This window comes from Sebastes fasciatus, chromosome 16, assembly GCF_043250625.1.
Source record: "Sebastes fasciatus isolate fSebFas1 chromosome 16, fSebFas1.pri, whole genome shotgun sequence".
In the NCBI taxonomy this organism is placed as follows: Eukaryota; Metazoa; Chordata; class Actinopteri; order Perciformes; family Sebastidae; genus Sebastes; species Sebastes fasciatus.
Window position 1 is genome coordinate 13,147,877 of NC_133810.1, and position 26,159 is coordinate 13,174,035.

General features: G+C 38.3%; 4 protein-coding genes across 6 annotated transcripts in view; 3 read left to right on the forward strand and 1 right to left on the reverse strand.

Annotated features, from left to right (window-relative positions):
• Positions 1 to 26,159, reverse strand: part of LOC141753363 (four and a half LIM domains protein 1-like) — a 138,941-nt gene that overhangs the window by 34,784 nt on the left and 77,998 nt on the right. The gene's annotated exons all lie outside the window — the stretch shown is intronic.
• Positions 560 to 6,197, forward strand: LOC141753361 (cytokine receptor common subunit gamma-like). The gene is made up of 8 exons (XM_074611945.1): positions 560 to 806; positions 1,186 to 1,276; positions 2,242 to 2,402; positions 3,631 to 3,764; positions 3,887 to 4,052; positions 4,672 to 4,777; positions 5,593 to 5,653; positions 5,774 to 6,197. Exons 1-8 carry the CDS (start codon positions 743 to 745, stop codon positions 6,023 to 6,025), a joined length of 1,035 nt encoding a protein of 344 aa, XP_074468046.1. The 5' UTR covers positions 560 to 742; the 3' UTR covers positions 6,026 to 6,197.
• LOC141753360 (cytokine receptor common subunit gamma-like) lies at positions 7,091 to 13,038 on the forward strand. Of its 2 annotated transcripts, XR_012590437.1 has the most exons (9): positions 7,091 to 7,248; positions 7,830 to 7,920; positions 8,602 to 8,771; positions 9,536 to 9,669; positions 9,792 to 9,957; positions 10,728 to 10,833; positions 11,637 to 11,697; positions 11,818 to 12,536; positions 12,652 to 13,038. XR_012590437.1 is itself a non-coding variant. In XM_074611943.1 (8 exons), exons 1-8 carry the CDS (start codon positions 7,185 to 7,187, stop codon positions 12,073 to 12,075), a joined length of 1,050 nt encoding a protein of 349 aa, XP_074468044.1. In that variant the 5' UTR covers positions 7,091 to 7,184; the 3' UTR covers positions 12,076 to 13,038. The 2 variants fall into 2 exon arrangements, 1 of the variants encoding a protein (XP_074468044.1); XM_074611943.1 differs by having other exon boundaries at positions 11,818 to 13,038.
• On the forward strand, positions 13,906 to 21,365 carry LOC141753369 (sorting nexin-12). 2 transcript variants are annotated; one of them, XM_074611954.1, is made up of 5 exons: positions 13,906 to 14,326; positions 16,917 to 17,012; positions 17,395 to 17,519; positions 18,106 to 18,214; positions 19,960 to 21,365. In XM_074611954.1, the coding sequence occupies exons 1-5, from the start codon at positions 14,162 to 14,164 to the stop codon at positions 20,101 to 20,103; spliced, it is 639 nt and encodes a 212-aa protein (XP_074468055.1). In that variant the 5' UTR covers positions 13,906 to 14,161; the 3' UTR covers positions 20,104 to 21,365. The 2 variants fall into 2 exon arrangements, with proteins under 2 accessions (XP_074468055.1, XP_074468056.1); XM_074611955.1 differs by lacking the exon at positions 19,960 to 21,365 and adding an exon at positions 18,617 to 19,637 and having other exon boundaries at positions 13,908 to 14,326; positions 18,106 to 18,196.

Here is a 26,159-nt window from a genome sequence, read left to right on the forward strand (position 1 = left end):
GCTCGTTCTCGCTCTTTCGCTCCACTCTCATGTGCATGCGCGCACAGTACACACTGCAGAAGAGTTAGTTTAGCTCTGAGAATATCTAGTGAATGTACAGTGGACGTTTGTGCAGAAATAAATGCTGCAGCTCCTCCAGACCAACAGAGGTTTCCTGTTTCTTGTGAAGTGATGGGGCTCCGCAGCGAGAAACGTTATCATCTCCGACCAAAACTCCAGTGTCTCCCCTGTTCCCTCCGACCACGGTCGGAAGGCAGAGGCTGGAAAAGCCAACACTAGGATCAGCATTCATGGAGAGACCTTCGTCTGGTCAGCTAACATTACTGCCAAGCAGGTGAAATATAGAGTGATATTGTGGTTTTAGTTGACGTGTGTCGCCGCACTGTTTTGAGCGATGCTCGTTCATGTCTATGTAGAGCGAGCACAAGCGCGAGCGCGAGCAACAGGACGCTGACTGTCGTTGACTTAACGGCCACAGGTGTCGCTGTTAACAAGCAATTTCGGATTCTTACATAGAGTCCCTTTAACAAATGTTTTACAAATGATCTTGTATGTTATTTTGCATTACAGCAACAAGTGCAGGCATGTCATCTTGATCTTTAACCTAGATTCCGCCCACAGGAAATAACACCCATGACAGTCGGGTCAGAAGCAGCAAACTATAAATAAGTGAAACATCAATACTGGGATGTAGAGGTAGATCTGCGCAGATACTGAGAGCATCCTGTTTCTATGTGCCACGATGCCGACTAGACTGCTTCTGCTTCTCTGTCTGACAGGACATGTGTTTACTAAAGAACCACCAGGTAAGAACATTTAAAATGTTAAAATTATAGGTGAATTGTGATATTAATAATATTAATTAATATTAATAATTTCAATTAATTAATTAATAATATTAAGCCTACTTGGATGTGTCTGGGCAGTTACTGAATTTGTTTAAGGACTTTCAGCAGATCTAATCAAATTGTTTTACGACTATCATGACGTGAAGCTGCTTTTCTTGTTCATTCATTTTTATATATATAATGTAATAGTATAAGTTAAAGGGAATCTATGTAAGAATCACACGTGGCCGTTAAGTCAACGAAAGTCAGCGTCCTGTTGCTCGCGCTTGTGCTCGCTCTACATAGACATGACATAACGTGAAACTATTCTGTCTAAACCCTCTTGTGTCTCTGACAGATGTGGACTGTTTGGTGGTGAATCTGGAATATGTTCACTGTTCCTGGAATAAGCAGGGGACTCCAGAGGTCAATTACACCTTCTACGGCTGGTTCGTAATCAGTGACAGCAACCCTAACAAAATTAAAACAAATGTTGTAATGTCATCGGAATTTATCAAACTCTGAAGAATAAAAATGTCATACTTAAGCGAAAGCAGTGGTGGATGAAGTACCTGAAAGCCTCACTTGAGTAAAAGTACAGATATCTAACCAGAAAATGACTTTAGTAGAAGTTAAAATCACCTATTAGAATATTACTTGAGTAAAAGTAAAAACACTGCGTGAAAGATAATTCAATATAGGGTAGTTTTTGCATGTGATATGAACATCTAATAGGATGTTGTACCACTTTTTTTCTTTTGGTGCATTAATCTGGGCTGCAATCACTTTCCATCCACGATCATGGTCTGCAATTGTCAGAGAGGAACTAAATTATAATTTTATGACTTCTCTGGTGTGCCTCGCCTACAACAACTGCTCCAGTTAATTTTTTTTGTGTTAAGTCAATGTGTTAATTGCTATTGGTGACAAAAATAAAGTTACATTTAAAAATATTAAAACCGCACGTTTTTGCAGAATAGCTCATGGCTTTTGTAGGGTATTGCAGGTGTAGGGTAGGACCTTGTCTCTGATTGGCTGTAGAGTGCTGCAGGGATGATGTATTTCTGTAGGCCAACCAGAAAGTTAGCATCGCCCTGGTTTCCTCGACAAAAAACGCCACACAGTAAAAAGGCTTCAAAATTCACCGGTGGGATATTTACTGACATATTTTATATCGTAGAAACATTAAAATCTCTTCAGCTTGTGTTAACTACAGACCTTATTCAGGCATCTAACTAAAAACCTTTTGACCTCCAGACGAGGAAACCAGAAGTGCTAAAATGCTAACTCATTTACCGGTTTTAGGACTCATCACCACGACCTAATGATTGAGTGATTCACTAACATATTTACAGTTGCTACGGCTGAATACTTTACTTTGTGTGTGAATGACTAAATAGTGATTTCTTTACAGGTTCCACCATCACAACGTCAGTGAGTGCTCCAACTATCTGTCAGAGAACAACATTAACACTGGATGTAACCTGCCCTACGGCGACCGGTTCGACTCATTTTACACCAAACTGGAACATGGCAATCAGAGTTCTCAGAGGACGCTTGATCTTAGATCAAAAGGTATGCTTACTGAGGTTCAGCATAACACTGGAAGGTACTATTCAAAATAGTAAACCAATTAAAGCAGACGTAGGCAAGATTGGAGCAAATATGATTAAAAAAAGTTAAAATTCACTATATCCTGACAGTAGTGCATGAGACAGGTAATCTGAAAGAAATCATGTGTCTCTGTGTCCTCCGGTGCTCCTAATGGCATATGCAAGATTTCACAGACCGGAGGAAAACAACCAATCAGAGCCAAGCTGGAGCCTGCCGTCTCTGAGCAGCTGTCAATCACTCACAAACTTTGATCAAACGGTCAGGCAGCGCTGATCAAATATGAACTAGACTGGCACACGGAGAGCACAGACCTCCGCCAAGATGCCCGAGTAGACGTCCAATCTACAGCTGTTCTCTGTAATCCTGCTAACGGACAAACAAACAAACAAACAAACCAACGCCGGTGATAACATAACCTCCTTCCTAGGCCTTTGGCCTTCGCGGAGGTTGTTAATATTCTGTTACTGTAATGCCCATTTCTCACCTCAAATGTTTTCAGAAACATCTTGTAGTGTACTGTTTAGCTGTAAAATGAGAAAGATTGTGATCCGGCAGCCATGTTGAGATCAGTTGAGGAAATACCAAGCACCGCCCACCAGTCGGAGCAAACTTTCTCATTTTACAGCTAAACAGTACACTACAAGATGTTTCTGAAAACATTTGAGGAGAGAAATAGGCATTACAGTAACAGAATATTGATTCATATTTGATCAGCGCTGCCTAGTTTGATCAGAGTTCGCGAGTGATTGACAGCTGCCTCCCGTTTATTGAGCAGCCAATAGGAACGCTCGCTCTCTGAAATGACCTGTGATTGGCCAAAGTCTTCCGTCAGGGGCTAGATTTTTTAAAGCCTGAAAACAGAGCCATGAGGAGGTGCAGAAGTCTAGTTTTCTCTCAGAACACTTGAATTACAATATGCTGAAAGGTTATTATGGAATTTTTGCCCAATGATGCCAAACATATTCTGCCTACTGCAGCTTTAATGAAGGAGAGACAGTTTATTTGATGGGAGAGATGTTTTGGTGCAGCACAACTGTAACATAAATGTATAATTTTTTTCCGGGAAAGTAAAAACCATGATAGTATTTTAATATAAAAATAAAACGAAGGAAATAAAAAGCATTGGCTGCCCTTACCTTGTCATCACATTGTATATTCTGTATCATTGAATGGTCTGTGTCGTCTCCAGTCAAGTTATATCCACCAACCAACGTGGCCGTCCAGAATGGATCCGACTCCAACCTGTGGCTCAGCTGGAGCCAGATTGAATCTCATTGTGTGGAGAGTGAAGTTCGCTACAGGGTCAACAACAGGAATTGGGCGGTAGGCAGTTTGAAGGAACAAAAAAAATCTCTCATCTGTCTTCTTCATTCTTTGTTTCGTTGTCTTCATTTGTCTTCAGTTCGCACCCATCTCCCTTCTCAACTCCATCTTACTGTCCACAGCCTGCTCAAGTCAGCAGCGGGGTGCAGAAATACTGCATCAACCTCCCCTCCCGCAGTTCCCTGTATGAGCTGCAGGTGAGGAGCAGAATTGGGGAAAACTGTGGAAAGTCTTCTTTCTGGAGTAACTGGAGTAAGCCTGTGTTCTGGGGATCCAACAACAACACAGGTAAAAATGCAAAATGTCTGCTGTGAAAAGGGTCTATACTGTACAGAGTATCTCACAGGTGCTTGCCCTGGAAGACAGAGCCAGTATGTGGGCTATCCTTACCAAAAAGAAGTTTGTTCAAGTGTGCTATTAGTATACGTCCTTTAAACTTGAAATAAGAGAGTATACTTTCAGTTAATTTTTTATGTACTTATCAGAGATATATTTGACAAAAGTATACTTGGCTTATACTTGTCCTTGATCTTTTGATCGAGATATACGGTGATCAGTTGATCGGTGATCGGTATACTTGGCTTGTAGTTGTGCTTCCTTTTTGGTAGAGTAGCCTATTAAAGTGTGTGAGAGTTTGTAAACTGATGCTTTGATATGAATTTACTTCAATTCATCAAGAATTCATCTAAAAAGTGGGCCAATTTAGTTCCAAGAAGTACTAGTGCATTGATATTAGTATACTTACTACATAAAGTACACTTGGGAAAAATATACTTGAACTTAACTTAAGTATACTTCATAAAATAAAGTATACTACTTTTTCGTGAGGGAATATTTCCAAAACTTTGACCAGGTGAAAGGTACCAGATTATTAAACAATTATAATCTGCATCTCTCTCCCTCACAGTCACTCATCAGGTGACCAGTTCAATGTCTGTGTGGACCCCAGTGGTGTCGGTGGTGGCTGCTTTGGTCCTCATCCTACTGGTCATGCTGTTGCTGCACCATGAGAGGTGGGTCATGTGTAAATGATGGTAGTTATAGGGTTATAGTGTAGACGTAGAGTATTAGCAATATGTAGGGCTGCACAATTAATCAACATTTTATATAAATTGCGATATGGCCTACTGCAATTTTCAAATCGCAGGATGAACAGGAAATCGCAATATTTGTTCAAGGTGAAATGTGTATGTAATGTGTAAATACCATTTTAAATTAAATATTGTGGTGTTGCAGAGATGTTCTTCTGACCTACACATTATACTCTACAGACTTAAAAAGCATCTTTGTTTGGTACAGATCCCCACAAAAATAACACCATAATCATTTTATTATGTTTTTCAATTAAAATATGAATACAAATTTAAAAATTATCATACCCTCTAATATCACAAATCATATCGCAATATCAGTCAAAACATTCGCAGTGAGATATTTGTGCAGCCCAAATATGTACTTGTTTCCTCAGTTTCCCATTATTTTTTGTTAGTATCAACAATATCTACCTCATCAAACTGTTATCAAGAGTTAGTATTAAGATGTAAAAATGTTAATTATTTAAAGCAGTAGTAAATGTAAGTGATGATGGGAATAAAACTCACAATTTGAATATGCTTTCAATCATTTGACATGTAAGAAACATGTCAAATAGAAAGAAACCAGGAACATTTTTGTATTTATGGAACAGTATATTTTTACTGCTTCCAAAAAAGTAGAATATCCCTGTAACCTCGCTCAACTACGGTGCTGAAGATCTACAGGGAACAAATGTAATGTAGATGAGCTGTTGTTGATCACCTGAGTGAAAATCTTCCTACCTCCCATACAGAATCAGAATCATGATCATCCCTGTGCTTCCCAAGCCATCACCGGACCTTCATAACGTCGAGGTTAGTAGCATCCAGAGCTCTGCGCCGCCGTCACACAAAAGAAAGAAATACAAGACAGAAATGTACCATCATGTGAGGTGACATCGAAACAAGTCATACATGTTTTGTTCTTTTTTAAAGGATTGGTTTCAGTTCCCCAAAGGCATGAAAGAGAGTTTTGCTGACAATGAGTGTCCCTGTCCTGTCCGTGAGTACTGCCACGTCTCCGAGTTCGACGCCGAGAGCTCCGGCTGCTCCTCCACCTGCTCTGTCACCACCGAACTAACCGACTGCTCCGTCTTCATCCCTGTGAACGAACCGGACCGGTCTACCCCCTGCTCCTCTTCCACCTCCACGGTCTCATCTGAGGAGGAGAAGCAGGTTTTGATTTAGGAGGCGTCTCAGTCAGGGATGGGTCGCCCTAAACTTTGCCATCCAGATCTCCTGCATAACTGCAAAAATCAGATAATGCATTTGTAACCTACTTCGATTTTAGTGTTTGTGTCCTACATCCAGTATCTATCTGTCATGACCTGTTTTTCATTAATAAATACATGTCTATTCACGTCTAAAGTTCAGTGACATTAATTGCACAACTGCAAGGATTGATATTAGGGCAGCCTACCTGGTTCAATGAGCCCTGTCAAGTTATCTCAGTGTCCATTAGAGGGAACGCAGAGTCTCCTAGTACGGAACTGAGTCAACTCATTTTTCAGATTCAAGAAGGGTAGGGCGCAGGGCGGCTGGCCCCCACAAGAAGAGAGAGATATACAAGTCAGCTACTTCCCTAGCTGAACCGATCAGCTATCGCAATCAATTGATGTCTTCAAATGAGATTTTAAAGACTTTACTGTAGGTTTGATTCAGACAATGCGACATCTAGTGGCTGAATGTTATTAATGTTATCAATTGCACCTTTAACTAAAAATTACACAAGTTATAAATGTTCGTCGTAAGACGTATGAGTCTGTTTTCTGTGATTGCACAAAGCATTGATCATTTTCTATAGACCTTTTTGAACTTGACAACATAAACCTTCTAAATGGGCCCCTTTGTATTTCCTGTGGTAACGCTTGTTAATGCAGTAGCTGACAGGATGTCAACTTGGAAGCCCTGGCAACAGAAAGGCAATGAAAAGGCAAACTGCCACTGCGTGCATTTGCATTTTGGCAGCAAGGGATATGGTTTTTAGACCAAATGCACATGGCTAATGCAGCAAAGCATAAAGGAATCCACTTTGTTCATTACTAAACTAAACTCTATTTATTTGGAAGTTAACCAACTGCTGAAAAGGCTATTAATCAGAATAAATGTAGTCTGTGGTTACATATATTCAATTTAACAAATGTTTTACAAATGATCTTGTATGTTATTTTGCATTACAGCAACAAGTGCAGGCATGTCATCTTGATCTACAACTTAGTTTCCGCCCACAGGAAATAAAACCCATGACAGTCGGGTCAGAAGCAGCAAACAGATATGAAACATCGATACTGAGATGTAGAAGTAGACCTGCGCAGATACTGAGAGCATCCTGTTTCTATGTGCCACGATGCCGACTAGACTGCTTCTGCTTCTCTGTCTGGCAGGACATGTGTTTACTAAAGAACCACCAGGTAAGAACATTTAAAATGTTAAAATTACAGGTGAATTGTGATATTAATAATAACTGTTTTAAGCCTACTTGGATGTGTCAGGGCAGTTACTGAATTTGTTTAAGGGCTTTCAGCAGATCTAATCAAATTGTTTTACGACTATCATGACGTGAAGCTGCTTTTCTTGTTCATTCATTTTTATAATATATAATAGTATTACTTAATAATCCATAATAAAAATCAATCTTTATATGTAGGAATGATTTTTACCATATTTTTGAGAACTTTCCTAAAAATAAAATCGAGATTAGAAAGGGGGGAACGGCACAACTGCCTTGAAATATGATTAGGCCTTAATATTGTAAATAATCAACCACCTGTATTATCATAATTGTATTAAACTCTCAGTTTATAGTAAAGCCGTACTTCCTTGATTATGTGCATTTTCTGTAAAATTCCCTTTGACGTCACTGTGCTGCCATTTCCTCATTCTGTGTGTGTGTGTGTGTGTGCGTGTGTATGAGTGGACTGCTATTACCGTTTGCGTAGGTCTATGTATAACGTGGAACTATTCTGTCTCAACCCTCTTGTGTCTCTGACAGATGTGGAGTGTTTGGTGGTGAATCTGGAATATGTTCACTGTTCCTGGAATAAGCAGGGGACTCCAGAGGTCAATTACACCTTCTACGGCTGGTTCGTAATCAGTGACAGTAACCCTAACAAAATTAAAACAAATGTTGTAATGTCATCGGAATTTATCAAACTGCGAAGAGTAAAATGTCTGAAAGCAGTGATGGATGAACTACCTGAAAGCCTCACTTGAGTAAAAGTACAGATATCTAGTCTTAAAGTAAGCAGTATACACCACTGCGTGAAAGATAATTCAATATAGGGTAGTTTTTGCATGCGATATGAACATCTGATAGGATGTTGTACTACTTATTTCTTTTGGTGCATTTATCTGGGCTGCAATCACTTTCCATACACAATCATGGTCTGCAATTGTCAGAGTGGAACTAAATTTTCATTTTATGACTTCTCTGGTGTGCCTCGCCTACGACAACTGCTCTAGTTTAGTTTTTGTTGTTGTTGTTGTTTGTTTCCATTTCAATTAGTTTCCTATTATTTTATCCCTATTTATATATTATTAGATTGGTGTTAAGCCAACATGTCAATTGCTATCGGTGACATTAAAGATTACAAGTTAACTTCACTTGGCTCTTCAGAGCACTAACTCTTGTGTAATTCTTAGAAATTTGATAAGTCCCTGGTATCTGATAGCAAGTTACAGAAAAAAACATCAACATATTTACAGTTGCTATGGCTGAATACTTTGCTTTGTGTGTGAATGACTAAATAGTGATTTCTTTACAGGTTCCACGGTCTCATCAGAAGTGAGTGCCCCAACTATCTGTCAGAGAACAACATTACGATTGGATGTAACCAGCCCTACGGCAAAGTGACCAACAGGTTCAGCTCATTTTACACCCAACTGGAACATGGCAACCAGAGTTCTCAGAGGGAGCTTGATCTTAAATCAAAAGGTATGCTTATTTACTGAGGTTCAGCATAACACTCGAAGGTACCATTCAAAACAGTAAACCAATTAAAGCAGCAGTAGGCAAGATTGGAGCAAACATGATTAAAAAAAGTTATTTTTATAAAACAGTCACTATTAAATGGGAAGCAGCTGTCAATCATTCACAAACTCCGATCAAACGGTCAAACTAGGCAGCGCTGATCAAATATGAATCAATATTCTGTTACTGTAATGCTCATTTCTCGCCTCAAATGTTTTCAGAAACATCTTGTAGTGTACTGCAGCGCTGCCTAGTTTGACCGTTTGATCAGAGTTCGCGAGTGTTTGACAGCTGCCTCCCGTTTAATGAACAGCCAATAGGAACCCTCTCTCTCTGAAATGACCTGTGATTGGCCAAAGTCTTCCGTCACGGGCTAGATTTTTTTAAAGCCTGAAAACAGAGCCATGAGGAGGTGCAGAAGTCTAGTTTTCTCTCAGAACACTTGAATTACAAGATGCTGAAAGGTTATTATGGAATTTTTGCCCAATGATGCCAAACATATTCTGCCTACTGCAGCTTTAATGAAGGAGAGACAGTTTATTTGATGGGAGAGATGTTTTGGTGCAGCACAACTGTAACATAAATGTATAATTTTTTTCCGGGAAAGTAAAAACCATGATAGTATTTTAACATAAAAATAAAACGAAGGAAATAAAAAGCATTGGCTGCCCTTACCTTGTCATCACATTGTATATTCTGTATCATTGAATGGTCTGTGTCGTCTCCAGTCAAGTTAAATCCACCAACCAATGTGGTCATCCAGAATGGATCCGACTCCAACCTGTGGCTCAGCTGGAGCCAGAATTCTTCTCAATGTGTGGAGAGTGAAGTTCGCTACAGGGTCAACAACAGGAATTGGGCGGTAGGCAGTTTGAAGGAACACAAAAAATCTCTCATCTGTCTTCTTCATTCTTTGTTTCGTTGTCTTTATTGGTCTTCAGTTCGCACCCATCTCCCTTCTCAACTCCATCTTACTGTCCACAGCCTGCTCAAGTCAGCAGCGGGGTGCAGAGATACTGCATCAACCTCCCCTCCCGCAGTTCCCTGTATGAGCTGCAGGTGAGGAGCAGAATTGGGGAAAACTGTGGAAAGTCTTCATTCTGGAGTAACTGGAGTAAGCCTGTGTTCTGGGGATCCAACAACAGCACAGGTAAAAATGCAAAATGTCTGCTGTGAAAAGGGTCTATACAGAGTATCTCACAGGTGCTTGTCCTGACAGAATGAAGTAGTAACTGACTTCTACTTGCAACCAATAGAAACCCGAAACATAACAAGTCTCAGGCACAGAGCCAGTATGTGGGCTACCCTTACCACAAAGAAGTTTATTCAAGTGTGCTATTAGTATACTTCCTTTAAACCTAAAATAAGAGAGTATTTAATTCAATTCATCAACAACGTTCTATGTTTTTGGATTCTCCGTTCACCGTGGAGGCATGCGAGAAAAACACATTTTATTTATTTCCTTTACCATCACAAAACATCAGGTCAAATAGCAAAAGGAGCAAGTCTCTTTATGTTATACATAAATCATTGGCTAAGTATAGGATAAGAAAGTATACTTTCATAAACTATAAAGTGGGCTACAAGTATTAAACTAGTAAAGTATCAGTATACTTATAGTATAGTTGCTGTAAAATGTAAAACTTAGATGTGAACTAGTTGTGTACTCAAAGTATACTATTCTTACACTTAAAGCATACTTTAAAGTATAAACTAAAAAGTGGGCCAATTTAGTTCCAAGAAGTACTAGTACATTGATATTAGTATACTTACTACATAAAGTACACTTGGGGAAAATATACTTCATAAAATTAACATGAAGTATACTACTTTTTCGTGAGGGAATTTCTCCAAAACTTTGACCAGGTGAAAGGTACCAGATTATTAAACATTTATAATCTGCATCTCTCTCCCTCACAGTCACTCATCAGATGACCAATCCAATGTCTGTGTGGACCCCAGTGGTGTCGGTGGTGGCTGCTTTGGTCCTCATCCTACTGGTCATGCTGTTGCTGCACCATGAGAGGTGGGTCATGTGTAAATGATCGTAGTTATAGGGTTATAGTGTAGACGTAGAGTATTAGCAATATGTAGGGCTGCACAATTAATCAACATTTTATCGAAATTGCGATATGGCCTACTGCAATTTTCAAATCGCAGGATGAGGAAGAAATTGCAATATTTTTTAAAGGTGAAATGTGTGTCAAAATACCATTTTAAATTAAATATTGTGGTGTTGCAGAGATGTTCTGACCTACACATCATATTCTACAGACTTAAGAAAACATATTTTTTTTGTACAGATCCCCACAAAAATCACACCATAATCATTTTATTATGTTTTTCAATTAAAATATGAATAATAATGTAAAAATGATCATACCCTTTAATATCGCAATTGTAATATCAGTCAAAATAATCACAAATGAGATATTTTTTCAAATTTGTGCAGCCCAAATATGTACTTGTTTCCTCAGTTTCCCATTATTTTTTGTTAGTATCAACAATATTTACCTCATCAAACTGTTATCAGTAGTTAGTATTAAGCTGTAAAAATGTTACCTATTTAAAGCAGCAGTAAATGTAAGTGATGATGGGAATAAAACTCTCTCTGCTTTCAATCATTTGACATGTAAAAAACATGTCAAATAGAAAGAAACAAGAAACATTTTTGTATTAATGGAACAGTATCTTTTTACTGCATCCAAAAAAGTAGAATATCCCTGTAACCTCGCTCAACTACGGTGCTGAAGATCGACAGGGAACAAACGTAATGTAGATGAGCTGTTGTTGATCACCTGAGTGAAAATCTTCCTTCCTCCCATACAGAATCAGAATCATGATCATCCCTATGGTTCCCAAGCCATCATCGTACCTTCACAACGTCGAGGTTAGTAGCATCCAGAGCTCTGCGCCGCCGTCACACAAAAGAAAGTAATACCAGACAGAAATGTACCATCATGTGAGGTGACATCGAAACAAGTCATACATGTTTTGTTCTTTATTAAAGGATTGGTTTCAGTTCCCCAAAGGCATGAAAGAGAGTTTTGCTTACAATGAGCGTCCCTGTGCTGTCCGTGAGTACTGCCACGTCTCCGAGTTCGACGCCGAGAGCTCCAGCTGCTCCTCCACCTGCTCTGTCACCACCGACCAAACCGACTGCTCCGTCTCCGTCTCCATCCCTGTGAACGAACCGGACCGGTCTACCCCCTGCTCCTCTTCCACATCCACGGTCTCATCTGAGGAGGAGAAGCAGGTTTTGGTTTAGGAGGCGTCTCAGTCAGGGATGGGTCGCCCTAAACTTTACAATCCAGATCTCCTGCGTAACTGCAAAGATCAGAAAATAGATAAATTATGTTTGGCTCTCCTTATGAGAAGAAAACAGATATCTGTTTGAGGCGCTTAGAAGCAGTGGATTAAAAGATAACTTTGGTATTTTTCTACCTGGATCCTATTTTCCCATGTTTTTGTGTCTAAGTGACTAACAGGGACAACACTTTGAAATTAGTCCAGTATTGATGGAGAACGCTGCAGCCGCCAGCCGCTTAATTCAATTCAATTCAATCTATTTTTATATAGCGTCAAATCATAACAGAAGTTATCTCGGGACGCTTTATATATAGAGCAGGTCTTAGACCGTACTCTATAGTTTAGAGACCCAACAAGATATCCCACCGAGGGCATTGCACCGGAGCGTGCTGTGGCCAGGAAAAACTACCCGTTTAGCGGGTAGAAACCTAGAGCAGAACCGGGCTCTGGGTGGGCGACTACCTGCCACGACCGGTTGGGTTGAGAGAGAGAGACAGAGAGAGAAACCACAGCAACCACAATAATAGCACAGCAGCTGTAATAACTAATACAAGTAGGACTAATAACAAAAATCAATAGCAGTGGATGTAAAAGAGTGATAATACAACTATCGGAATTGATATCACTGGGTCCTGTTTGTGCATGTGTGTGTATTTCAGGCCTGTGTGTACTATGTAATATGTAAAATATAACAGAGTAAAAAAATTGTATTTCCCCTCGGGAATTAATCCAGTACCTTTCTTCTTCTTCTGCTTCTTCTTAATTGTGAATGTTACCTATTTTAGTAGTCTATCTTTGAATGTACTTTTTCCAATGTAGTTGGACATTTTTTGTAACCTACTTGTATTTTATTGTTTGTGTCCTACATCCGGTACCTATCTGTCATTACCTGTTTTTCATGAATAAATACATGTCTAATCACGTCTAAAGTTCAGTGACATTAATTGCACACTAATATTGCTATTAGGGGCAGCAGCCTACCTGGTTGAAGGAGCCCTGTCCAGTTATCTGAGTGTCCATTTGAGGGAGTGCAGGGTGTCCTACAGACTCTCAGTACGGAACTGAGTCAACGCATTTTGTCTGATAGTAGCAGGGTAGGGCGCAGGGCGGCTGGCCCCCGCAACAAGAAGAAGAAGAAAAGAGAGATATATACAAGTCAGCTACTTCCCTAGCTGAATCCATCATCGATTTGGCTAGATTTAGGCAACAAAACCACTTAGTTAGGTCTAGGCAACAAAAACCACTTAGTTAGGTTTAGGAAAAGATCGCGGTTTGGGTTAAAGTAACGCCGGAAATGGTGCAACTTAATTACTATATAGATATATTTATTTATGTGACAAATAAATCAACTTTGACTTGTGGTTTCACACTGAAAACGAACAATGATCTCCTGGGCACAAGTACGCTGTTTTTTTGACACACCCATCCACCCCAACGTCCCCGGTTCACAATTATGAATTGATGTCATCACAAAAAAAAATTCTATAATGTCTATAAATTAATCAAAATTTTGAAACGGTATATTCCTATAATTTTGAATATTACCTAACTTAGGAGTTAGAGTTTTCCAATGTGGTTGGACATTTTTGTAACCTACTTGTATTTTAGTGTTTAGTGCCTATCTGTCATGACCTGTTTTTCATTATATATATATTTTTCATTATTAAACACATTTCTAATCACGTCTAAAGTTCAGTGACATTAATTGCACAGCTGCAAGGACTGATATTAGTGCAGCAGCCTACCTGGTTGAATGAGCCCTCCTGCCCAGTTATCTGAGTGTCCATTAGAGGGAGTGCAGGGTCTCCTACAGACTCACAGTACGGAACTGAATCAACGCATTTAGTCAGATAGTAGCAGGGTAGGGCGCAGGGCGGCTGGCCCCCGCAACAAGAAGAGAAGAAGAAGAAGAGTGATCAGCTACTTCCCTAGCTGAACCCATCAGCTATCTATCCGCAATCAATTGATGTCTTCAGATGAGCTTGTAAAGCTTTAAACTGTTGGTTTGATTCGCCTGTTTGGTCGTCACAACCCAACACAACAACATGACAGACCCTGCGGTGGCCGACACTCGCCGGTTGAACTCCAGGCCCCAGGACCTGACGGATGCTTACGGGCCCCCCAGCAACTTTCTGGAAATAGACGTTTATGACCCACAAATCGTTGGAGTCGGACGGAACCGGTACACTAATTACGAAGTTCGCATGCGGGTAGGTTGTTCCCAATTACAAGCCCATAAAAAACACACCTAGCTTTTTAGTTGCTAAGCTAACTGGTAATTACACAGTGTTGCTAACAAGGCCTATGGAAGGAGGTTAGGACACAGCGTCTTGGGTAATGGAGTACAGCGCATGCGCAGTGTAACTGAAGCCGCGGCTCAATTACGATGAGTGAAGGCTAGATTCTACTGCGCATGTGCAATACCCCCTTGATATGACGCGTGTCGTAGCCTCCTTTCCATAGGCCTTGGCCGCTAACTGGCAACGGCGGCTGTTGACGTTCACAGTATGCCGCCTGGAGTACCGTCAAGATGCGGCTCCAGTAAAAATCAAGCACCGGGGATTTGTCAGCGGCCTGCTAGCAAGAGGCTGCTAGTCAGGCTGCTAGCCATTATAAATATATATATATATATATATATATATATATATATATAATAACAGTTATGTATAATAATATTAAATAAATATATAAATAAATAATTTATTTAAAATATGTAATTATTTTAATGTATTATTGTATTTATTTCATAATGAATAAATATAAATAACATAATAATAATAATAATAAATAAAATTTAAAAAATGCTTTATAAAATAAAGCATTATAAATAAATGAATAAATCATTCATAAAAAAATAAATAATGAATGTCAAATGTCAAAAGCCAGGCTGCTAGCAAAGGCTGGGATGTAACTAGAGGTTTCCTGAACATACCCAGGACTCATTTTAATACTGTCTGCTTATCTAGATGTCAGGTATGTTTTGTCGTCGACAACGTTATTAAAGTTTCTGCAGTTCTTCGGTAGAGAGAAGTAATACTAACTGTTATTGACATGTAGGGAAATGCTACTTAACCTAGCCAGCTGCAGGAATGCTGGACATGTGGGTGGTTTCATGGGAAACGGGAGAAATGACTGAATTACTATTATTATCCTTATTAAATCATAAGAATGTGAATAACAACACTAGTAGTAACTAGTAGTGAGAGGAGTAACGTTAGAAAGTTCAACTTCCTCCTCTATTAGACAGACAGTTGATCATGTAAGAGTGAGTTACAGAAAATTGCTGACACCAAGTTTAAAGGAAACACTTTCAGGAAGCTGATGCTAACATTTCAATTTCGTAATAGTAACTTACAAGTCTTGTCTTGTCTACAAAATCACATTTTGGTGGCTTTCCTCCTATAGGAGAGTTTGCCCCATCCACCGTAATGTAAACAAGTGACTGTTTTCACCACTGCAATGGCTTTTGACATTCATTATTTATTTATTTTATGAATGATTTATTCATTTATTTAAAATGCTTTATTTTATAAAGCATTTTAAATTATTTTTATATATTTATTTATTATTATTAATATATTATTTGTATTCATTCATTGTTAAATAAATACAATAATACATTTAAATAAGTGCATATTTAAAATAAATTATTTATTTATTTTATTATTGTTATATTTATTTTGTATTATAACATATAATTTTTGTATGTATTATTTATTTGTAATGCCTATATTCATTCATTGATCTGACATTCATGGACTCATGCAGGTGTATTACTTTGTGTGATCGTTTCTTGGTTCAGGGGTGGATTTAACTAATTAACTTGCAAATCCAAATACTTTAGTGCTGTCTCACAATTACAGTCAAACCTACACAAACCAGATGCTTCTAGTTCAAAGACGCCTTCCTTCACTGGCAAAGCATTGTGTCATTACATCCCACTCACTGTCTACAGACTGTCTTCAGCAGTGAATCATGGGAAAGTCATGCAAAAAGATCACCTATGCTATAACCACTGAAGCATTGCGAGATACTTACTGTAAATGGATGAATTACTCAGAGCAATTGATGTCAATTGCACACAATCTGCCTTTTTAATCAAACTGCAAACGTGCCAGCGTTTTGTGAAACAGGTTTGCTTGGCGGGCATCTTTAATTGTATTTCAAATAAACTCATATAAACTTTTTATGCACAAGCCATTCATTGGATTTCCAACTGATTAGACGTCTCCTTAAATTACTTCTGGCCAGATAAAACAAGTGTTAAAACTATTATTCCATAAATTGATTGACAAAATTAATTTTGATAATTGATAACCATATGCTTCTCCAATCGGAGTATTTGTAATTTTTTTATATTTCTTTAAATCATTGTAAATTGATTATCTGTGTGTTTTGTATTGTTGGTAGGACATAAAAAGCAATTTGAAGACAACGTCAGGCTCTGGGAATTTGTCTTATCTCACTATTTGCTTGCATTCAGTAATCTAAAAGATGAATCAATTGCCCATAAAATAATCTATAATGAAAATAACTGTAGAGGTTAACTTTAGAAAAAGAACTGCATTGTCAGCTCAAACTAGCGATGCCATCAATTTAGTTATGGCGGTAAGAGATTTGTTTTTGACCCACCTTTGTCTCTCAAGGTACACCCAACATTTCTCCAGCACTCCGTCATTGTAGTTGCAAACTGTTCAGCAGGACTTGTTCTCCCTTTCCAACAGCAACCTTGTCCAGATGATTGAATTCAGTATAAATTGACGGCTGTTTTTTGTCTTCTTATTTTGCTTCTCTGTGTAGACAAACCTTCCCATTTTCAAACTGAAGGATTCCTGTGTGAGAAGAAGATACAGTGACTTTGAGTGGTTAAAGAATGAGCTGGAAAGAGACAGTAAGGTGAGTGAGCAATAATGTAATGTTTCATGCTAATCATAAGTATTGTAGTTACGACGATCTGATGAGTGACAATGTTGGTGTTACAGGTGGGGAAATGTACTCCCTTCATAGTAGGATTACACTGTAGGTTTTGTCTTCTGTGTTGATATAGTGAATGGAAATATAAGTTTTGTTGTGTCCTTATTAAATGTGTTAAATTAGTTTACATGCCTCTGCACTGGCATTCTTAAAAAAGTGTATTATTTGGCTGGAGCTCAGATATATCGATGTAAACGTCTGCAGTTTTGACTTTACAGCACAGCGAGTGTGGACTTTGGATTTCAGATTTTGGTGCACATTTGTCATCTTTCCTGTTATTTGTGCTAACCCCCGACACCTTCAGATTGTAGTACCATCTCTGCCGGGCAAAGCCCTGAAGAGACAGTTGCCATTCCGCGGGGACGAGGGCCTTTTTGAGGAGTCCTTCATCGAGGAGCGGCGATCGGGCCTGGAGCAGTTCATCAACAGGTCAGTCAGTTCAGCCCCTAAATTAAAGGTACAGTGTGTAGAATTAGGCGACATCTAGTGGTGTGGTTGCAGACTTTCCTAGACTGCGGTAAAGTCAGCCGTAGAGTGCGAAACTGTGGTAACATCGTTCTCCTCGCTCAGAGGCCATCCTTACCATAATAAATAACACTACCCCCGAAATGTTACACACTGTTCCTTTAAGATACATACTTTGTGTTTTTAGATGTAAATGAAGCAAACCACATTTGTCACATAAATATAAATGTGTTAATGTGACTCGCTGACAAAAAAAAGAGCTACAAGAATTGATTTTGAGGGATGATCAAATCTTGTAAAGCTCGTCTCAAAGCTGTTATTGTGTTTTACTGCAAGTTTTCTTGCCACAAAATGTGTTGGCCTAAACTTTCACATATTCAGTAGAGTCAGTCAGTCCTTGCCAAACAGGTCTAGCCCAACACAAGGCTTAACCTAATCTGTGTCTGTGCGTCAACTAACTAATCCACAACTGCATCTCGCCAGACTCCCATGAAAAGCATTTTAAAACAAGTGCATTTTTGTCTGTTGTCCGTCTTGTGTGTTTCTGTAGAATTGCAGGTCATCCCCTGGCCCAGAACGAGCGCTGTCTTCACATGTTTCTGCAAGATGAAAGCATTGACCGTAACTACATTCCTGGAAAAGTACGACACTCAGGGTTACTGTGGGAGGTGGGGGTTAAACTCTGGGGTGGACTCTCTCTTGCCTTTTTTCTTCTCTCAATCTCTCTTTCTGTCTCTTATCTCTCTTCCTGTGTATACTATTGTAAAGTCATATTCACTTTATCTTAGAGTTAGAGTATTTTCTTCTACTATACATCAGGACATGTTGATAATGTTTCAAACAATCTCCCCTCTGCATTTATTTTATAAGCATACCATCCCTCAGTATTAGGCATTTAATCAAAATTTTCAGGTATAAATACATTCAGTCTTTCCCTAAAGATCGTCATATATTCATTTATTGTATATAATGTGTATAAAGTAGAACAATGTCTAAATGTACTGTAAATGAGAGTTCTGATCCTATTTTTGTTCTCTTTGTTTTTTTTGTTGTTTTTTTAGGTATGAATGAAGTAAGTTTGCTTTATTTGATCCCGTCTCTAAGAGCTTTCTGGAAGTTGAAGGTGGCTGCATGGGCACTGTAAAGACCAAAGGCGATAGTTCACAAACACTTGAGCAGAACAATGCTAATGCCATATATATATAAACTATCACAGAGATCTGACTGTCACTTTACCTTGTAAATGTACCATCAAATGTCACATAAAACAACCAGTTATTCCCCCAAAATGTTGGTGTGATCATGGTGCGCTGCAGAGGGAAGAGCATTCTGCACGCCAGTTTTGCATTATCTGTTAGCATGTAGAGAAAAATGAATGTAAAAAATCTAATTTGCAGTTTTTTTAAATTGGTAATGAGTGTACCAGAGTCAATCAGCTGTTTCTCTGGAACTGGCTTGCAGAAGTTTCTCAGTCCACCAGTATCAGGCCACCACTCAGTGTTTTGAGTTACGTGAACTATTGTTTCCTGGGAACAAGTATTGTACATCACCCTGATAAGAGCAAATACTTATCAAACTAATCTTGATACATTGTCATTATAAAACCGCACTAATCATCGGCTGCATGGCAAACTTGCACGCTTTCTTTGCAATGTATGCGTCTCAGTGTCGCTGATGATTGTTTTTACATGCCTCTGATCATCATATTATTCAGATCTAAATTCCTCAGACGTGGATAAATGTGATGTTTTCTGTGAATAGTATTATAATATTGTGCCATTATATTAGTCAGTGCATCTGTAGATTCTGAGATTCACAGCGTTGACCAAATCCATTTAAAGCTTGAATATGTCTCATAGAGAGGCGAAGTCCCGCCCCCTTCCGGTGGACCCCGTAGGACCTCGTTTCGGAAAAAATATGTTCGGTAGTCAACGGAGAGAGACAAATAGTTTTTTTTTTATCCTTGTGGCGTGAATCGCACATGATATGTTTGTCAATTTAAAAGATGATTTTGCAAGTCATGAAAGTCGCAATTTGTCGTAGTATCATTTAGTTTTGTGTGGAAACCGCTCAGTGAACTACATCTCTCGCCCCCCTCTCGTGTGTAGTCTTTCTTATTAAACATTTTCACAGTATTATATTTCAGTTTTATGATAATCTGTGACTTTCCTAACTTGCAAAATTATTTTTTAAATAGACAAATATCGTATGTGTGATTCATGGCGCAATTCAAACTGGATCAAAAAAATATTTGTCTCTCACCATTGAATATCGTTCATATTTTTTCCATAATAAGGTGATCCACCGGAAGGGGCGGGACTTCGCCTCTATATATATATATATATATATATATATATTATTTCTCATATCTGTCTCTTTCTCTCTCTTATTGCAAAGACAATACAGACTGCTGCACCTGCCCCATGTACATTTATTTCGACATCACGTCATTATAAAGCTGGTGGAAATGTCAGAACTGATAAGTATCAACGGTGTAGGGAAAACACAACTATTGTTCCTGGACAAAACTAAGAGATCCAATGTATAAAATTGTTTGATGTTGTGTCTTTATTCAGTCATTCCACATACAGTATGTACATTATTTTGATTCAGTAATCAGTGAGAAAGAAAAAAACAATGTTTCCATATATCCTTTTTGTCATAGCTAGATTCTTTTTTTTTTTTTTACAATGGATTATTATGTTTTCTGAATGTCTTTTAAATTGAGTTTAAAAATGAGGGTAATTTTCCTGCTTTGATTAATGTCTTCTTTTGCTAGCGGAGATGTGATTTTGATGATAACCTCCCAAAGTCGAGCAACATGTAGCACCATGAAAAAGACAGTTGACATTTCATTCCAGTCAATATATACTTTCCCCCCGAGTTTTACGCTCTGAACAAGCTCTTAGACAGGATTGTTTCATGATTACTTGTTTTAACTCTACTGTCTTAGTTACATCTTCATGCCTACACTTTGGCTGCGTGTTGTCAAATCAGCTATTGGGAATGTTAAGTTAGGTAAATAACCATATCTAAGCACTGTGACAAGAGGTTCATTATATGAACAATATTTCATTGTTTAAAAGGCGTAATCAGCATCTGGTTTATTGATCTGAAATAAGGCTTTATTCTGCGCTTATTTTCAGCCGGTTTATTCTTTCTATCAATATTATTGTGAGGTGTATTAATACATGTTATCATTGCAGTTCCACTATGGGTGACGAGGAACTTCCTTGTTAATTCTGTCCACCGATTAAATTTCCTGCTGCCTGCTGTTTCATGTCTACATGTGTCTTTTCCGTTTTAAAAGAGGAGAAATAGAATCAGTAAAAAAAAAAAAAAAAACTCACCTTCCAGTTTGTGATTAATGCGTCACGCTGAGGCGGATCAGAGAGTCATGGGAGCTGGATGAATGGCTGCAGATTGGCAGATGACCTAATTTAACAATGAAATGGAAAAAGAACATGATGAGGTTGAAAACTCTTGAGGATAAATCTTGGAGGGTGATTTTCTTTGCATACATCTTACAACTTGTTCATAGAGATTTTACCACATTTTAAACAGTTAAATAGTTTTTACTTGTGGACTGGTAAGAAAGGGATGATATGAAAATGACAGGTATGGTGAGATCGGATTATGTTTCAATTTATAAAAATGCAAGGCCGTTCCCAGCTTAATTAATTAATTAGTTTTAGTGTTCTTTGGATCCTCCCCTTGACTTAGAGCAAAACTACAACACCCTCTACACAACATGTCAAAATAATATAACTTAAATTGAAAAAAACATGTACAGGTATTTTTTTTTGTGACTTTTTTACAATAAACATACACACAAGACGCAAAACACCCAGTACCCTTATACAAAATAACAGAAAAAGACGGGGGATACATGTCAACAACAAGTGCAAAGCTGCCAAACGACAGCAATATTGGCAAAAAACTGTATAATGTACAGTTATTTTAAACTTAATGAGTCATAACACAACTGAAAAGCTTTGTTTGTGTAACTATGATAGGTTAACAGAAAATTAATTGGCTACTATTTAGATAATTAATTGACTTATAGTTTCAGTCCAGTATTTCTCACTTCTGGCTTTTCAAGGAGGATTTGATTCACTCTCTCAAACGGTGTATAATTGTAAATATCTTTGGGTTTTGGATTGTTGGTCGTATAAAACAAGCAATTTTATATCTTATGTTACAGATTTTATTTACTTTTAATTTTTTGTTTCTATTGTGAAGCACTGTATTTTTGTTTCGACTATATAAATAAAGTTATTATCAATAATTTTAAGATGCTTTGGATCTGGGAAATTGAGTATTTTTTGCTACTTGGCATTTTATAGACAAAACTTACTTCATTTAATTGAGAAAATAACCAACAGATAAATCACTAATAAAAATAACTGTTCGTTGGAACCCTACTATATTGCAAAGGAAGTTTAATAAAGTATAAATTAGGGGTGAGAATAAAAAAGTCCCTACTTTTATTCCCCTGAATAATTTTTGCACGGTCCCTAAGAAAACTGAAATAGTTTAGCATTTTGTGTTTTAGCTGCATGGACTACACTCCAACTTTCTGTGTAGTTTCCGTTCATTATAAGCAGCAATGTGTCAAATAAGTTACTCAACTTTGACAGATGGAAACACATCAATAAGTAAAACTACTCTTTTATGGTGTTCATAAACCAGATTTATGCATTACTTGTAAGGTGTCCTAAAAGGCACCACCAAATAAAATGTATTATTATTATTATAACTACTAATGTATCAATATTTAATCTTATAAACAAAAAGATTTAACCTGAGCACAGTCTTAGTGCAGTAAATACAAAATACAGTTTATGTGGTAGAAAGGAAGCCTCATAAATACAGATTGTGTCTCTTCAGTGGCAACACTGGGTCTTTTTGTTTTTACTAAACATGAATCTTAAAGTCCTCTAATCTTTTGTAATCATCTTGTAGTTGGCCTTCAGGAAATACAGGGATTAACAGGGGAAGAGGAATTCTGGCCTCAGGTGGATTAAAGTTGTCCCAGAATAGTGATCTTGTGATGTGGATCTGGACCTGCAAGTGATCCAACTTGACTGTAATTGGACACAATTGTGGCTTCATGTGAATTTTAAAAAAAAGACCTTTAAATGGGAAATATTTTAACAGGAAATAAAAAGTGAAAAAAACTTCAGAGGAGCAACCAATGTAGACAGAATTAGAAAAATGAAATAGGTATTTTTCTGGGAGACAAACACTGACCCTGACCTTCCTCATCAGTGAGAACTGTGACCTACAAAACTAGCCAGCTTTGATGTGCTGGACTTGTCCCGAGTAATGAAAGTGGGCAGACAGGACGGGCACAGTAGGCCAAGGCGGAGATTAGGTGCTGTTTTGTTAGCGGTTCTAACACTGGAGCCCAGTGTGCAGCCGTGACGCTTGCTGTGTTTGCAGAGACACCCAGTTGGATTAGCTTGATAAAGTGGAAGTAAATTGAAAGAGCATCCCAAAGCAGTGTGACTGGGCAAGTACAAAAGCCGAGACGAGTGGCTACTTTAGTACCATCGGACGGAGAGCTGCGGTTTTGAGAGGGAGAAAATGCAATTCACAAATCCATCTCATTTAAAGTTACCTCTGGTTATAGTCCAAGGCATGAAAAAACAATACATCCAGCCTTTCCCAGGAACAGAAATAATAAAGAAACAGACGTCCAAACCTTTACACGTAAAAGGAAACAATTCACCATAACCAATAACAATCAAACAGTAAAGAAAGACAGCACTTTAATGGCTTCGTGTATAGGCCTATACGTATGTGAATATGGATGGCTTGCACATACAGAACATCTATTCACACGGATTCCCTCATTCTAAAAGTCAGTGCGGACTTTAATTTCTCATTTTAGTTGCCTCTTGTCAGTACAAACTCTATTAAATGGATACTACAGTGACTTTATATCAAAAAAGTAGTCAGCAGTGTGAACATGCTATGAATAAAATTAAAGAGGACCTATTATGCTTTTGTGATTTTTCCCTTTCCTTTAGTGTGTTATATAGTTTGTTTGTGCATGTAAAAGGTCTACAAAGCGAATTCCTCCACAGAAACACTGCTACTGAAACGCCTGAAATGCCTTTTCTTATGTAACATGGTGATGTCACTAAATAACACATTTACATAATACCTGCCTAGCGGCTAGTTTGGCACACCATCAAATAAACCTGTCGCAGTAGTCGTGTTACCGGTGTTACACGGTGGTCGGGCACACACCGAATACATTACGTACTCACCGCCCCCACTGACGTTTTGCTTTTTTTACAGAAATAAAACCCATTTAGTTCATTTTGGCATATCAGTGGCATTTTATCAATACATAGTCGGACAACGGGCGCTACCAACTGATAGTGAAAGTTGACAGATGGAGCGATGGCAGAGGATTTGGTGTCAAAGTGAAAAGCAAATGCACTTATTTGGCAATATTTCAGATTTAAACACAAAGCTATAAGAGAACTATAATGATAATGAGCTTTCACAGCCTGTGTGCGCGGCATTGCGGCGCCGGATACTGTAGAACCCTGCGGCCCCGCAGCGAAAGCTGGACCGGAGAGGCCAGACACACAGCCACCCGACTGTAAAGATAAAAGTAAGCGCTCTTCACATATTGACCGTTGTTGTTTTCTTGTAAAATGTCTGGTGTAATTGGTAAAAACGGTGTTGTCACAAGTTTATTAACTGGTGGGAAAATGTCCACACCATCACATCCCTACTCTCAAACAAAGCAAGTTAGAGTGGAGCTGGAGCGGAGTCTGAAGAGTTTGGTTCAGTTGACCAATCAGAGCAGACTGGGTTTTTTTCGGGGGGGGCAGGAGCTCAAACAGAGCGTTTCAGACTGCATGGGGAAAATATAGCGCTTTTTGAACATGAAAGCATGTAAACATGTACTTGTAGAAACCCAAAGTACAAGTACGCACCTGAAAATAAGCAGAACAGGTCCTCTTTAATATTGCAACGCTGAGGCACCATTATAATTAATGATAGAATAGATTCTTCAGGGGGAAAAAAATCATATTTCCATGCGATTACTCATTTCCACATTTCACTGTCTTACAACACACTCTGAAGTAACTCTGAATGACCTTCACTAATAATCAATGATAATGTGTCTAAGTATATCTTCTGGCTTGCACGCTTCTGCAACAATCAGCGCAAAGAAATGTGGGGTGATACACAGGAAAACACTAATGGAGACACTCAGTGTGGTAACACAGTAAAGGGAGTACTACATCCTTTTCAATCAGCTTCAATGAAGAGTTTGACCAAGCCGATACAGAATATATACAGTCAGACAGTGTGGAACAAGATGATTTTAACAACCTTAAAAGCTACTTAAGGGGAAGTAAAAGTGGAAAATTGTATGTAAAGGGGAGTTTTAAAAAAGAATAAACACCATATTTTCCATTGTCTGCTAATCAGCAGCTACATTTGCTGATGAAGACCATACGGTGCAGCTGAAAGCTCAGAAAAAGATAGTAAGTGGACATTTGAGTTAAGATTATGTTGTTCCCAGTGTCAAGAGTGAACTCCGCGAGTGTGTTTGTGCTACGTTAGCAGCTGTAGAGTTGCTGGTGGCTTTGTGTCCGCTGTAGTCACACACATGCCGTCTGTCAGCACGGCTGGTTAACGGTTAAATGGTATTAACATCCCTAGTACAGTGGGGTCAAATTTTCTGAGGACAGCCGTCAGAAATGGTGACCTCATATGTTGCTAGCTCCTCTGTGGTCACAGATTTCGGTGTAGCACCTAATTTTTTTAATTTATTTTTTTACATCAGAACATTTGATTTATTGATTGCTGTCTGGATGTAAAGAGAAATTCAACAAATACAACAAAAATGTTTCTAAAATACATCACCCACCCTATAGCTTTAGATAGCTTAGACTATATTCAGCAATTACTTTTTTGTTGGCATTGAGAGGTAGCCTACTGATTTAAATCTGATGCCACATAGTGTTTCAGTTGCATCAGACTGCACTGACTTTAAATTAAAATTTTTGTGCCCTCTCATTTACTTGCATGATGCCACTATGTCATCATACTTTGAGATGAGAATTTGCATGATGATGCATCAGTCAAGTCAGTCAGTGACACCAGAATGAAATTATTAAAAACTAGTGTTTGACCCTCCAGTATTCCCAGTTCACTGAGTGCAAATGCACATGAAAGAAATAGTTTGGGTTTCCCTCCTTTTCTTTTAATCTGTGGAACAAAGCAGCAGCGGATATAGTGTAGAGAGAGAGAGAGTGGAACCAGGGGCCTATACATAGCTGCTCTCACAGAGTGACGTCACTGACGCTACCTTTCCATATATGGGCATTCCTACTACGGGCAAGCAGGCACTCTCTTCCTCAATTCAATTCAATTCAATTCAATTTGCTTTATTGGCATGACTGTTAGGTGAACAATATTGCCAAAACGTCAATTCAATAATTAATAAAAAAAAAAGAACAAAATAAAAAAACAACATACATATATATATAAACACACATATATACAATTCCTTAAGCAAATTACAATATATAGATATTTTAAAAAGAACATGGAAATGGTAGAAAACAA

Bases quoted from the DNA above. Each gene is read 5' to 3' on its own strand.
- LOC141753361 (XM_074611945.1), top strand. From the start codon at position 743: ATGCCGACTAGACTGCTTCTGCTTCTCTGTCTGACAGGACATGTGTTT. The intron at 2,403-3,630 runs GTATGCTTACTG...TGTCGTCTCCAG, and splicing joins GCTTGATCTTAGATCAAAAG to TCAAGTTATATCCACCAACC. The intron at 4,778-5,592 runs GTGGGTCATGTG...CCTCCCATACAG, and splicing joins CTGTTGCTGCACCATGAGAG to AATCAGAATCATGATCATCC.
- LOC141753360 (XM_074611943.1), top strand. From the start codon at position 7,185: ATGCCGACTAGACTGCTTCTGCTTCTCTGTCTGGCAGGACATGTGTTT. The intron at 7,921-8,601 runs GTTCGTAATCAG...ATTTCTTTACAG, and splicing joins AATTACACCTTCTACGGCTG to GTTCCACGGTCTCATCAGAA. The intron at 8,772-9,535 runs GTATGCTTATTT...TGTCGTCTCCAG, and splicing joins GCTTGATCTTAAATCAAAAG to TCAAGTTAAATCCACCAACC.
- LOC141753369 (XM_074611954.1), top strand. From the start codon at position 14,162: ATGACAGACCCTGCGGTGGCCGACACTCGCCGGTTGAACTCCAGGCCC. The intron at 14,327-16,916 runs GTAGGTTGTTCC...TTCTCTGTGTAG, and splicing joins ATTACGAAGTTCGCATGCGG to ACAAACCTTCCCATTTTCAA. The intron at 18,215-19,959 runs CTGTGGGAGGTG...CAAAGACAATAC, and splicing joins AAGTACGACACTCAGGGTTA to AGACTGCTGCACCTGCCCCA.